The sequence below is a fragment of the Myotis daubentonii genome, chromosome 2 (assembly GCF_963259705.1).
Source record: "Myotis daubentonii chromosome 2, mMyoDau2.1, whole genome shotgun sequence".
Lineage (NCBI taxonomy): Eukaryota > Metazoa > Chordata > Mammalia > Chiroptera > Vespertilionidae > Myotis > Myotis daubentonii.
Window position 1 is genome coordinate 36,670,431 of NC_081841.1, and position 11,247 is coordinate 36,681,677.

The 11,247-nt window shown below is 39.3% G+C and overlaps 1 protein-coding gene across 6 annotated transcripts in view; it reads left to right on the top strand.

Moving 5' to 3' along the window:
* Positions 1-10,956, top strand: part of STK38L (serine/threonine kinase 38 like) — a 77,766-nt gene extending 66,810 nt beyond the window's left edge. For 5 of the 6 annotated variants that reach the window (XM_059682430.1, XM_059682429.1, XM_059682431.1 and 2 more), the window contains 5 exons: positions 2,407-2,524; positions 2,963-3,086; positions 6,117-6,212; positions 7,104-7,195; positions 7,301-10,956. In XM_059682430.1, the coding sequence (XP_059538413.1) occupies positions 2,407-2,524; positions 2,963-3,086; positions 6,117-6,212; positions 7,104-7,195; positions 7,301-7,428 (558 nt within the window). In that variant the 3' untranslated portion in view covers positions 7,429-10,956. The remainder of the gene's footprint in view (positions 1-2,406; positions 2,525-2,962; positions 3,087-6,116; positions 6,213-7,103; positions 7,196-7,300) is intronic. The other variant, XM_059682432.1, reaches the window with a different exon arrangement.
* Positions 10,957-11,247: the final 291 nt, after the last annotated feature.

Genomic DNA, 11,247 nt, shown 5'->3' on the forward strand with positions numbered 1-11,247 from the left:
TCACCCAATTTCTTAGGTGTTAATAATTTAAACATAGCCATTATACAACTAACAAAATTTGGAATATATTTTTCTTATAATCTCTTTAATGTTACTTAATCCATTTACTTAATCCCGCCCCAGAAACCCCCATCAGCCGGCAGGGTGAATCAAAAACAAAACCCATTTTAAATATAAAGACACATATAGATTAAAAGTAAATGAATTAAGCTGCAGCCTGTTTTGCTCAGTGGATAGAGCATTAGCCCATGGACTGAAGGGTCCCAGGTTAGATTCCAGTCAAGGACATGTACCTCAGTTGCCGGCTTGATCCCCAGTCCCTATCAGAGCATGTGCAGTCCCCGTCCCTTTCCCCAACCGGAAGTACCCGCCCCTCCTGCCCTGGCTTCTCCTTGGCCAGCTTCAGGGCTCGGAGCCCACAGTGGGGCAGCTCCGCCTGGGGAGTCAGTGAGCTCGCTCCTCTGTCTGGCCCTCCCGCATCTTCTGCCCGGGGATCTGGGATCCGGGATCCGGATGCCGGCCCCACCTCCTTGGGCCCGAGCCTGACCCGAGAGCCCCGAGCGCGGGGCTCAGCTCACTTGGGCCCCATGGCTGACAGTGTGACCTGGCCAGGTCTTGCCTGCTGGGCCTCGGTGTCCTCTCTGCACCAGGGCTTGGGGTGAGACGTGAATCAATGCGCTGAATATGCCCCCGTCCCAGCTCTCCCGTCCTGAGGCTGTGGCTTTCTGGGCGAGGTTCTTAACAGTCCCCAATTGCCACTGTGCCCCCAGGTTTTGTCTGTGAACTCTGGAGAGAGGAAACTGGAAGCAGCAGGTCCCAGAGGCAGAAGGACTCGTAGACCCCGGGAACAGGTGCACCCCTGCCACCCTGCGTGCCCTGCTGCCACGGGACCCGCCAATCTCGGTCCCGTGGGGGCAGGCAGCCGGCTGCTGGGGGCTTCTGGGGTGGGCGTGCCCTGCCACCGCGAGACCCGCTGATCTCGGGTCCCGCGGTGGCAAGGCAAGACCGGCTGCTGGGGCTTCTGTGGTGGGCGCGCCTTCCCGGCAGCCGGCCTGCCCTGGATGGCGGTGTGCTGGCCGTTGGTGCTGTTCTGCCCTGCCTGCCGTATGCAAATTAGCCGCCATCTTTGTTGGCGGTTAATTTGCATATCACCCTGATTAGCCAATGGGAAGCTAGTGAAGGTATGGTCAATTACCCTTTTTGTCTTTTATTAGATAGGACTAGGGGCCCGGTGCACGAAATTCGTGCACTGGGTGTGTGTGGGGGGGGGGGGGAAGGTGTCCCTCAGCCCAGCCTGCCCCCTCTCACATACTGGGAGCCCCCAGGCGTTGACCCCCATCACCCTCCAATCGCAGGATCGGCCCCTTGACCAGGCCTGAGGCCTCCGGCAGAGGTGTCAGGCTTGGGCAGGGGACCCCCAGCTCCCCGCGGTTGCAGGCCCTGCCCCTGCAGGACGCCTCTGGCTGATGCGTCCGGCTCGGGCAGCGGGGACCAGCAGCTGCAGCGGCCCCGCGATCGTGGGCTCCGCTTTAGGCCCAGGCAAGGGACCCCTAGCTCCCGGGACTGCCAGTTTGGACCGTGCACAGCTCCCATCGCTGGCTCCACCCCTACTTCCTGCTATCACTGGCCAGGGCAGAAAAGACGCCTGATTCTCCGATCATGGCTGGGGAGCAGGGCAAAGGCGGCCCCAGGGCCGCCTTTGCCCTGCCCCCCAGCTCTTAGCTACCCCCTGGGTTTCTGATCACTGTCAGTGGCAGGGGGCTTCTTCCTGCTTTCCCTTTGGCCTCCCTGCATTGTGCCTACATATGCAAATTAACCGCCATCTTGTTGGCAGTTAACTGCCAATCTTAGTTGGAAGTTAACTGCCAATCATAGTTGGCAGTTAATTTGCATATAGCCCTGATTAGCCAATGAAAAGGGTATCGTCGTACGCCAATTACCATTTTTCTCTTTTATTAGTGTAGATAGTAGGCTGTAGTAGTTTACAAAGCACATTCCTTCTCTTGTTTTCATTCTCATATCAATGGTACAGGCAGATATTATTACTTCAGTTTTATGTAAGCAGAGGCTGAGGCTCAGAGAAGGTGATGAACCTGCCTAAGACACATTACTTGTGAGTGGGAGAGCCAGGACTACTGGCTCAACCTTTTTTTTTTAAAATGGATTTAGGGCTAAATATATATATAACTCAATTACACTTCTTACAGGGCAGAAATCATGTCTTAAATAACATATTATTTGACTCAGTACCTATCACTTAAGCCTTATGCATGATAAACATGCAAAACAAGTATTAAAAATGAAAAAGTAACTTCTGTATACATTGCTTTTTACAGTACTGAGCCATATTCATATGTTTCAAAAAATATATTAAGAATGGTAGTATGACAAGCTGTTCCTTTGCAGGCATATTCCACAGTTGGGACGCCAGATTACATTGCGCCAGAGGTGTTCATGCAGACTGGTTACAACAAATTGTGTGACTGGTGGTCTTTGGGAGTGATTATGTATGAAATGCTAATAGGTATGTCTTATCATTTATTTATATACATACCATATAAATTTCCTTGAGTGCTACTGATTGAACATATGCAGATACCATGGGCTAACATATCAAAACTCTTAAACCAATTTCTGACACCCGCCCCCCATTGTTAAATACACAGTGATAGATAGCAATGAGCTCTCTAGGGATCTGGTTTCAGGAAGTGGGTATTTAATGGAACTTCCATTTATCAAAATTGTATCTGCATGGTCTTTCAGGAAAAAGGGGGAGAAGGATGCTTTAAATCCTTTATTGTATTGACTTCATTAGGAATTTAATTATAAATTGATGACTGGTGGCATTTTTTTATTGTTAAGTAGAGCACTCAGAGCTACTTTGGTTCTTGTGACACTTATGTAATAGGTTTAGCATATTTGATCATAAGAGCTGATAAAACTTTTTTTCTCTGATACATAGGATATCCACCTTTCTGCTCTGAAACACCTCAAGAAACATATAGAAAAGTGATGAACTGGAAAGAAACTCTGGTATTTCCTCCAGAGGTGCCTATATCTGAGAAAGCCAAGGATTTAATTCTTAGGTTAGTGGTTAAATTCCTAGAGGAGGTTGTCGTATCTTAAAACTTCACAGGTACCCAAAAGACTAAATTGGCCATTTCACTTTTGTGGGAGGGAAAGGACTACCACTGATATATATATAATCAAGGAGATCAATAAAAAGGTGTTGTTGTGTATTTGTTTTTTTGTATTTTTTTTTAAATACATCTTTATTGTTCAGATTATTACAGTTGTTCCTCTTTTTCCCCCCCGTAGTTCCCCTCCACCTGGTTCCCACCCCACCCCATGCCCTTACCCCCCGCCACTGTCCTCATCCATAGGTGTAAAATTTTTGTCCAATTTCTTCCTGCACCCCTCACATCCCCTTCCCCCCGAGAATTGTCAGTCCACTCCCTTTCTATGCCCCTGCTTCTATTATATTCATCAGTTTACTTTGACTTACTTTTTAGATTCACTTGTTGATAGATATTTGTTGTCACTTTGTTGTTCATAATTTTTATCTTTACCTTTTTCTTCTTCAAACTCTTCTTAAAGAATATCCTTCAGCATTTCATATAATCCTGGTTTGGTGGTGATGAACTCCTTTAGCTTTTTCTTGTCTGTGAAGCTCTTTATCTGACCTTCAATTCTACATGATAGCTTTGCTGGGTAGAGTAATCTTGGTTGTAGGTTCTTGCTATTCATCACTTTGAATATTTCTTGCCACTCCCTTCTGGCCTGCATGGTTTCTGTTGAGAAATCAGCTGACAGTCATATGGGTACTCCCTTGTAGGTAACTGACTGTTTTTCTCTTGCTGCTTTTAAGATTCTCTTTTTGTCTTTAGCCCTTGGCATTTTAATTATGATGTGTCTTGGTGTGGTCCTCTTTGGATTCCTCTTATTTGGGGTTCTCTTCACTTCCTGGACTTGTAAGTCTATTTCTTTCATCAGGTAGGGGAAGTTTTCTGTCATGATTTCTTCTAATAGGCTTTCAGTATCTTGCTGTCTCTCTTCTTCTGGCACCCCCATAATTCAGATGTTGGTACATTTGAAATTGTCCCAGAGGCTCCTTACACTATCTTCATATTTTTGGATTCTTTTTTCTTTTTGCTTTTCAGGATGGGTGTTTTTTGCTTTCTCGTATTTCAATCTTTGACTTGATTCTTGGGATCCTCTTGTCTGCTGTTGGATCTCTGTATATTATTCTTAATTTTAGTCAGTGTATGCTTAATTTCTGACTGGTCCTTTTCCATTTTTTTGGCATTCTCATTAAGATTTTTGAAGGTCTTACTAAGTTCCTCGGAGGTTTGTAGAAGATTCTTGAGTAACCTTATAACTGTGGTTTCGAACTCTATATCCAGTAGTTTGCTTTCCTCCATTTCTTTCATTTGTGACATGTTTCTTTGTCTCCGCATTTTGGCTGACTGCGAGGACCCGCTGTGTCTATAGTGGAAGAACTGCTGTGCTGGAGACACCCTTATGGGGTAGGACTTGCTTCAGTGGGGCTTTGGTGCTCACTGAGTCTGCCTCTTGAGTGTGTCTCTTTTGGATGTGAGGAGTTGAAATCTGGTATCTGACCACTGGGTACCCTGGCTCCTGGATCTTCAAGTCAACCACTGTGTGAGTCCACCCAGCAGGAGTTACAGCAATATCAGCAGATTTCTCCCCTTTGTTTGGGGTTTGGAAGTTTTGGAGCTCTCTGACCCAGCTACAGTTTGTTAGGTTAGGCTGCAAAAGGGCAGGCGGTTCTTTTGCCCTGCTGTGCACAGCTTGGGTGGGGATGTAAATTGAGTGGGGCGGGGGTCTCAGAGAATCACCAGGGTGGAGCAAACAGCAATGGCTGTCGTCAGCCATCCCCGCGACTCCTCGTGTCTCCGCGTCTCTGCATCCCTGAGTCCCGCGCCCCCACAGTAACAATGATCCCTGCGCGCAGCTCTGCGAGAAAGCCACCCTCGCTTTCCAACCCGCTGCAAGACAGTCCAATTTCTCCCCATAGGAGTCTGGGACCCCAGAGTCTCTCCGTAAACGAATTCACTACATTCGGGAGCTTGTATCCCCTTCCAATTGAAAAAAACCGCACACCCAGTTGCAGCCCGCCTCATGCGCGTCTCCGTACCTCTGCTCTTGGTGCCTCTGCACCTCCTACACAGTCTCTGCGCTTTTTTCTTTCCTTCTAGTCGTAGAACTTCCACTCGGCCAGCTTTCCCGTGGTTCTGGATGATAGCTGTTTTGTCTTTTAGTTGTAGTTTTAATGTTGTTGTGGGGGGCAGCACATACAGGTTTATACCTTATGCTGCCATCTTGGTTCTCCTCTGTTGTGTGTGTGTGTGTGTGTGTGTTTAAAGCAATATGCAATGACCCTATCCCATTAAAGAGGAAAGGAAAAATAAATTGTTAGGAGCAGTTCCTATCACAAAAGTCTTTATATGAAATCTTATCTAAGTAAAGGATTCCATTCTGTTTCACAATTAAAATGAAGTGTTTTGATTCTGTTGTGAATGGCTGGAAGGAATATAAATTGGGACAACCTATGGGAACAGCCATTGCCAGCATATTATGAAAAGTCTTTATACTGTGTATGACCTTTAACCCAGCAATTCTATTTCTAGGAATTTTGCTTATGCAGATAATCAGATGTGTGTAAAGATTTAGGTATAATATGTTTATTTTGATACTGTTAGTAATGAAAAATTGAAAAACATCTAAATGTTCAACAGTGGTGGACTGGCTAAATAAATTATATTTGCATATACAAATGAAAATGAAGTTATAGAAAATTTTTTAATGATTTTGGGAAATTTTCTCAATATGTTAAGTGGAAAAAGTCGTAAAATAGTAACTATTGGATCAACATAATGTTTTTTAAATTAGTAAAAGACTAGACAGAAATGGCTTTAACCTGTTTATAGTAGTTATCTCTAAATGATGCAATTATAGATGATTTATATTTTCTTCCACATTTCCCACAATAAAGAGATAACATCAATAAGCAATAAAGTGAAATGTTTGAAATAATGCAAATAGAGTACTTTAGATGTAATTTGCATATGGTAATTTCTCTGTTTACTTTCTAGATTTTGTATTGATTCTGAAAATAGAATTGGAAATAGTGGAGTAGAAGAAATAAAAGGTCATCCTTTTTTTGAAGGTGTAGACTGGGGGCACATCAGGTATGTTCATAGTCTTTGAATGGGAAAGGTCAGAGTAAAAAATGATTTGGTAATTAATTTGTCTGATTTTGCTAGATTAAGTACAAGAAGTAACACTGTTATAATGTTTTCCGGATTATATAAGTGAGTGAGACTATAGTGACTATAGCTAAATGGCTGGTTTTAACTGATGTACGTTGTAGAGGAAAAATCATATTTTGTACACCTGTTTGGATTTTGTATCCAGAGTTATATGATGAAGGCTTTTAGCACAACCAAGATGTATTTACATTTCACTCTATAATCTTTCACTTTTATCCTCTTGTTAATATACATATTTTGTCTCCTTTATTAATGTATAAGATACAGTCCCTTTTAAAACTATGGGAGTTTAGAAAATATTTACACTTTTACAATTATGGGAGTAGTTAAATAATGTGAGCGATAAGAATTTGCTTATAGTTGTTAATTGTGAGCATTAGCTTTTACTCAGTTTATGGCCAAACTACCTTCAATAGTTCTCCATATAGCAATAGTTTAGAAACAAATCTGATCATGACATTTTCTTCCTTCCCTTTGCACTTAGAATAAAATTAAGGATTTTAAACTGCATTTCAGGACTGTGGGGTATGGCTCTTATCGCTACAGGTTGCATCTTGTGTGATCTTTCCCACTCTTCCTACCTCACAGCTCTGTCATTTGCTATTCATTCTGACTGAAATGCTTTCCTCCTCCCTGCTCTCGTTCCTGCCAAGCCAGCTCCTTTTCATCTTTTAAGACAGCTTTTTGTGTAACTTTCCTGGGCTCCTCTAATATCTATAGAACAGCATGAAGAATTCTCAAGTAGAATTATTTTTTGGAAAATTAAGAGTTCAAGAAAATTTGTCATGGTTACTCAATACCTTTTTGTAGGGAAAGGCCAGCAGCAATCCCTATAGGAATCAAAAGCATAGATGATACTTCAAATTTTGATGACTTTCCCGAATCTGATATTTTACAACCAGGTAAGACAATCTACAACACAACTAACACTATTAAAAATCTATGAAATGATGACATTTTCCCTAATGAAGTTATTTTGATCTTGGTTAATCTTTCTATCTTTCTAGTGCCAAACACCACAGAACCAGACTACAAATCCAAAGACTGGGTTTTCCTCAATTATACATATAAAAGGTTTGAAGGGTTGACTCAGCGTGGCTCTATCCCCACCTACATGAAAGCTGGGAAATTATGAATGAAGATCACACTCGCCCCAACCAAAAGAACTCAGGTAGCTGCATCACAGGCTTGCTCGGCGTAGGTAACAATACATGGAAATTCTCCTGAAGACGGTGGTGCTTATGACAAGAGGAAATTCTACAGGATTAGGATTTCTGAGACTGCTATAGGAATTGGTTGGCAGTGCCAGCTGGCATTTTTGGGTTTTTAAAAATATTTTATTATTTTTGTTAACTTTATTATACAAAGGTACTGGAATAAAAGAAACGTACATCCCTTTCTAACTGCATTGCCTACATGCGTATTAAGGTCCATTCTGCCTGTGTGTACTGTGGCTTCATACTGTAACACCTTTAATCGATTCAGGAGAAACACATATCATTTAAAGCAACATAGGCTTACCTGTAGGTAACACTGCAGTATTGCTGTTTTACTGCAAATCTTATGGGTCTAAATAATCAATAAAAGCCATCTTGCATACTAGTAGTTGATGTTAGAACACTTGCCATATTGGCTTGGATATCAATAGAATACATATGAAGACAATTTCTATAATGCTTTTAAGAAATTTTAAAAAGGAAATACACTGGTTATTTAAAAAATAGAATTTATCATCATATTATGACACAAACTCCATAGTAAGGAGTGGCAAGTTTATAACAAGGAGGAAGTTTAACACCTTCACTCAAGCGCTCCACTAATATATTTGCTTTGCATTCAGAAATACTGATGACCTTTATATACGTAGTCTGTGTACTCACAGGGGAGATGTACTATATTATATAAAATATAAAGTTGCTTTTACTGTGACAAGAGGACTTCTTTTCTAACAAGAGGACATGGCATTATTTTAATTTGATTATAGTGAGTTGAATATAAGAAATGACCAAGAAGGCTGCTTGTAGAACTAGTGTATTTTTATTAAACTATTTTTTTAAATGTCAAACTTCTGATCATGTAAATGGACTTGTAGAGTACAAAGAGTTATTTATGTTGGTTTTCAGGAAGTTGTTACATATCATGGCTGGTTAACTTTTATTTTTTTTAATGAAAAAATTTCCTTTGATAGTACTTGTATTATTGTGCCATTATTTTCTTATACTCCAGATGTACCAAAGATCCTGAACAGAGTGCATGTTCACAACTAAGTAGAATTTTACTTTCCTGTGTGAATGCTATATTCAGACATGATAGAAATCAGCTTATTGAAGGGCAATAGTGTTCATGTTTAGCTACATCACTGTGGATACTATAAATGGAATTAAGGAGGTAAATGCAGGCCAGAGGAGTTGTGATTAGAGGATAAGGGAGACAGTGTCAGCATCACATTCTTTGGGTATTTCCCTAAGAATTAAGTTATCTTTCTAGCTCAACATTTTAATTTTAAAACGACCCTCTGTGGTTTTGATTTTTTAAGTACTTAAGAATAAGTCTTTATTAAAGAATGGCCTAATGTTCCTCTTAACTATTGATATGATTTTTTAAAGATATAACAATTATAACCATTACAAATGATATGTGATCAAAATATAAAATGATGATTTATTTTTAGGAATATTCTTCTTAATTGGGAAGAATTGCATAGGATTATTATGCAAATCTACAAATGTTTTTATAAATATTGCTGCTAGGTAGTTCCACCATGTTTCAAAAAGGCCATACTTGGAATTGTCGCCCACTGCGCCCCCCCCCCAAATTGTCTCCCTTTTTCTTCCCTCCTTCCCTTCCTCCCTTAAATTGTTTCATTCTAGTATTTGTTTGATACTTGTTATGGGTTCCTCTAATAGTTCATATCTATTTTCTTATTTGAGTCATGTGGCTGAGTAGGAGAGAGAACTATTAAAATTCTGGGGTTATCTCAGTTGTACCAACTCAGTTTTTCTTATTATAACCACCTTTAACTTCTGCTCACATTTATGAAATTTTCCTCACTCCCACTCACCCGCTCCTTCCTTGTTAAACGACTGTTTAGCTGGTGTAGTAGTGAATGGGTGGTATATGAGGAAATTGCAACATTCTCTAGTTCTAATATGGTAACTATTCTAGTACAGAAAAATACACTAATTCAAGTTGACAGAGAGTGAGATAAAGGAGCTGAATTAGCTAAGTTTACTTCTTAATTGACTAAGAATACAGCATTTTAGTTTCCTTCTTCTTCATTCTTGTTAACAGGCAGAACTTGGAAACAGTTGTGATTTCCTAGCAGTGAAAGGCAGTTCTGGGAGTTCACTTTGTTTAGTTTCTCATATTTCCCTGGAGTCAACAGAGTGATTCACAATCTTTGGGGTTTCCTCCTCGTCAAAAGCATTTCTTAAGTGCCTATCTACAAGCAATTAAAGACTGTGTCTGCCCTTTGGAAACAAGAATTTGATTCATGATGCAAGTTAGCTAGATAATTTGTGAAGTACCTTTGAGACTGAATTTTCTCTATTGTACATTTCCCATATTTCAGGTGAACGATTTAATTTAAATGACAAAACCCTATCTACTCAACTGGGCATAATGATATTTTCTTTAAATTAGACTCTATTTTGAATTAAAGAGTTTTATTATAAACTGTGTTTTTCGTTTTTCTAAGTATATAGAAAGCTTGTATAATTCAGATTTATTGATTTCCTGATTTAATGTAGACCAACTTTTTTATTAAAAAAAAACCCTTTGTATTAAAGCAAGTTATGTTATTTTCTTTTATGCTTTTCTAACCTACCATAGCTTTAAATCTTTAAGTGTATTGAAGCATAGTCCTATCTGAATATAAGGAATTTCTTATAAATCAACCTTTTCTGAATTAAATATATAGCTGATTTAATAAGCTATTAGTTGAATGGAAAATAACAAATGTGGAATATTCAAAACTTTCTTTGCTAAGGCTTAAGATTATGTTTCATTTTTATCTATAAAAGCATACTTTTTCTGTTTTGTAAATCTGTATATCTCTGTGTAAATTTGTAAATTTTTAAATATTTTAAGTACATTTATTTTTGGTGTTTCATTGTAGAAAACCCTTAAACAACCAGTCAATCAGTCTGTACTGGTAGGAGATACAGCTGTTTCTCTTGTGATGATCTACAAATGAATGAATTGAAATTTTAATCAGTAGAGAGGTCCCTGGCTATTGAACACATTTTCTCTTTGAATTGCTAAGATTCAGAACATTCAAAATAACTTTTGCTACAACTGTGATGATTTCCTCTTGTCTTTAAATTTTATTTTCTCTTTAGAAGTGCACTTATTTCTGAGAAATTTTAATGAAACAAACACTTAGAACAAATGTAAATATAAGACACTTGGGACTACTAGAGATATTTTAGATTTTTATGAAAAAATGTGAGGGGATATTGCTACTTTAAAAAGAAATGAAGTAAAAATAGATCTTAGTTATTTTTTAAAAAGCAATATAAATTATTCAGCAGTTGTTTAGAAAAATAATCATCAGGCCCTTGAGTTCTGTATTCATTCAGTTATTGAGTTTCAAAAAATGTTTTGGTGGCATGAGGCCTTTTTCAATGAAGGTAAGAAAAGAATAAAAACTATGTTTATAATACTTACGTTGGTGGGGTTTTGTTGTTTGTTTCATTTTTGAGTTTTGAGATAGGTGTTACCCAAAAATCAAGAAAGACTAATCTGTTAATGTATTCAATTTTTACACTTAAAGATCACATCAAGAACAAAATAAAATTTTGATGTTTCATTTGTGTTATGTTAAAACATTCAAGATAGTTGTACAGCTTTATATACAATGATCCCACTAGGCCAAAATAAATTAGCAAGTAGAATTGAAATTGAAAATATTTCAAAATTAAATTGAAAATGCCTCAAAATAGCATGGAAACTA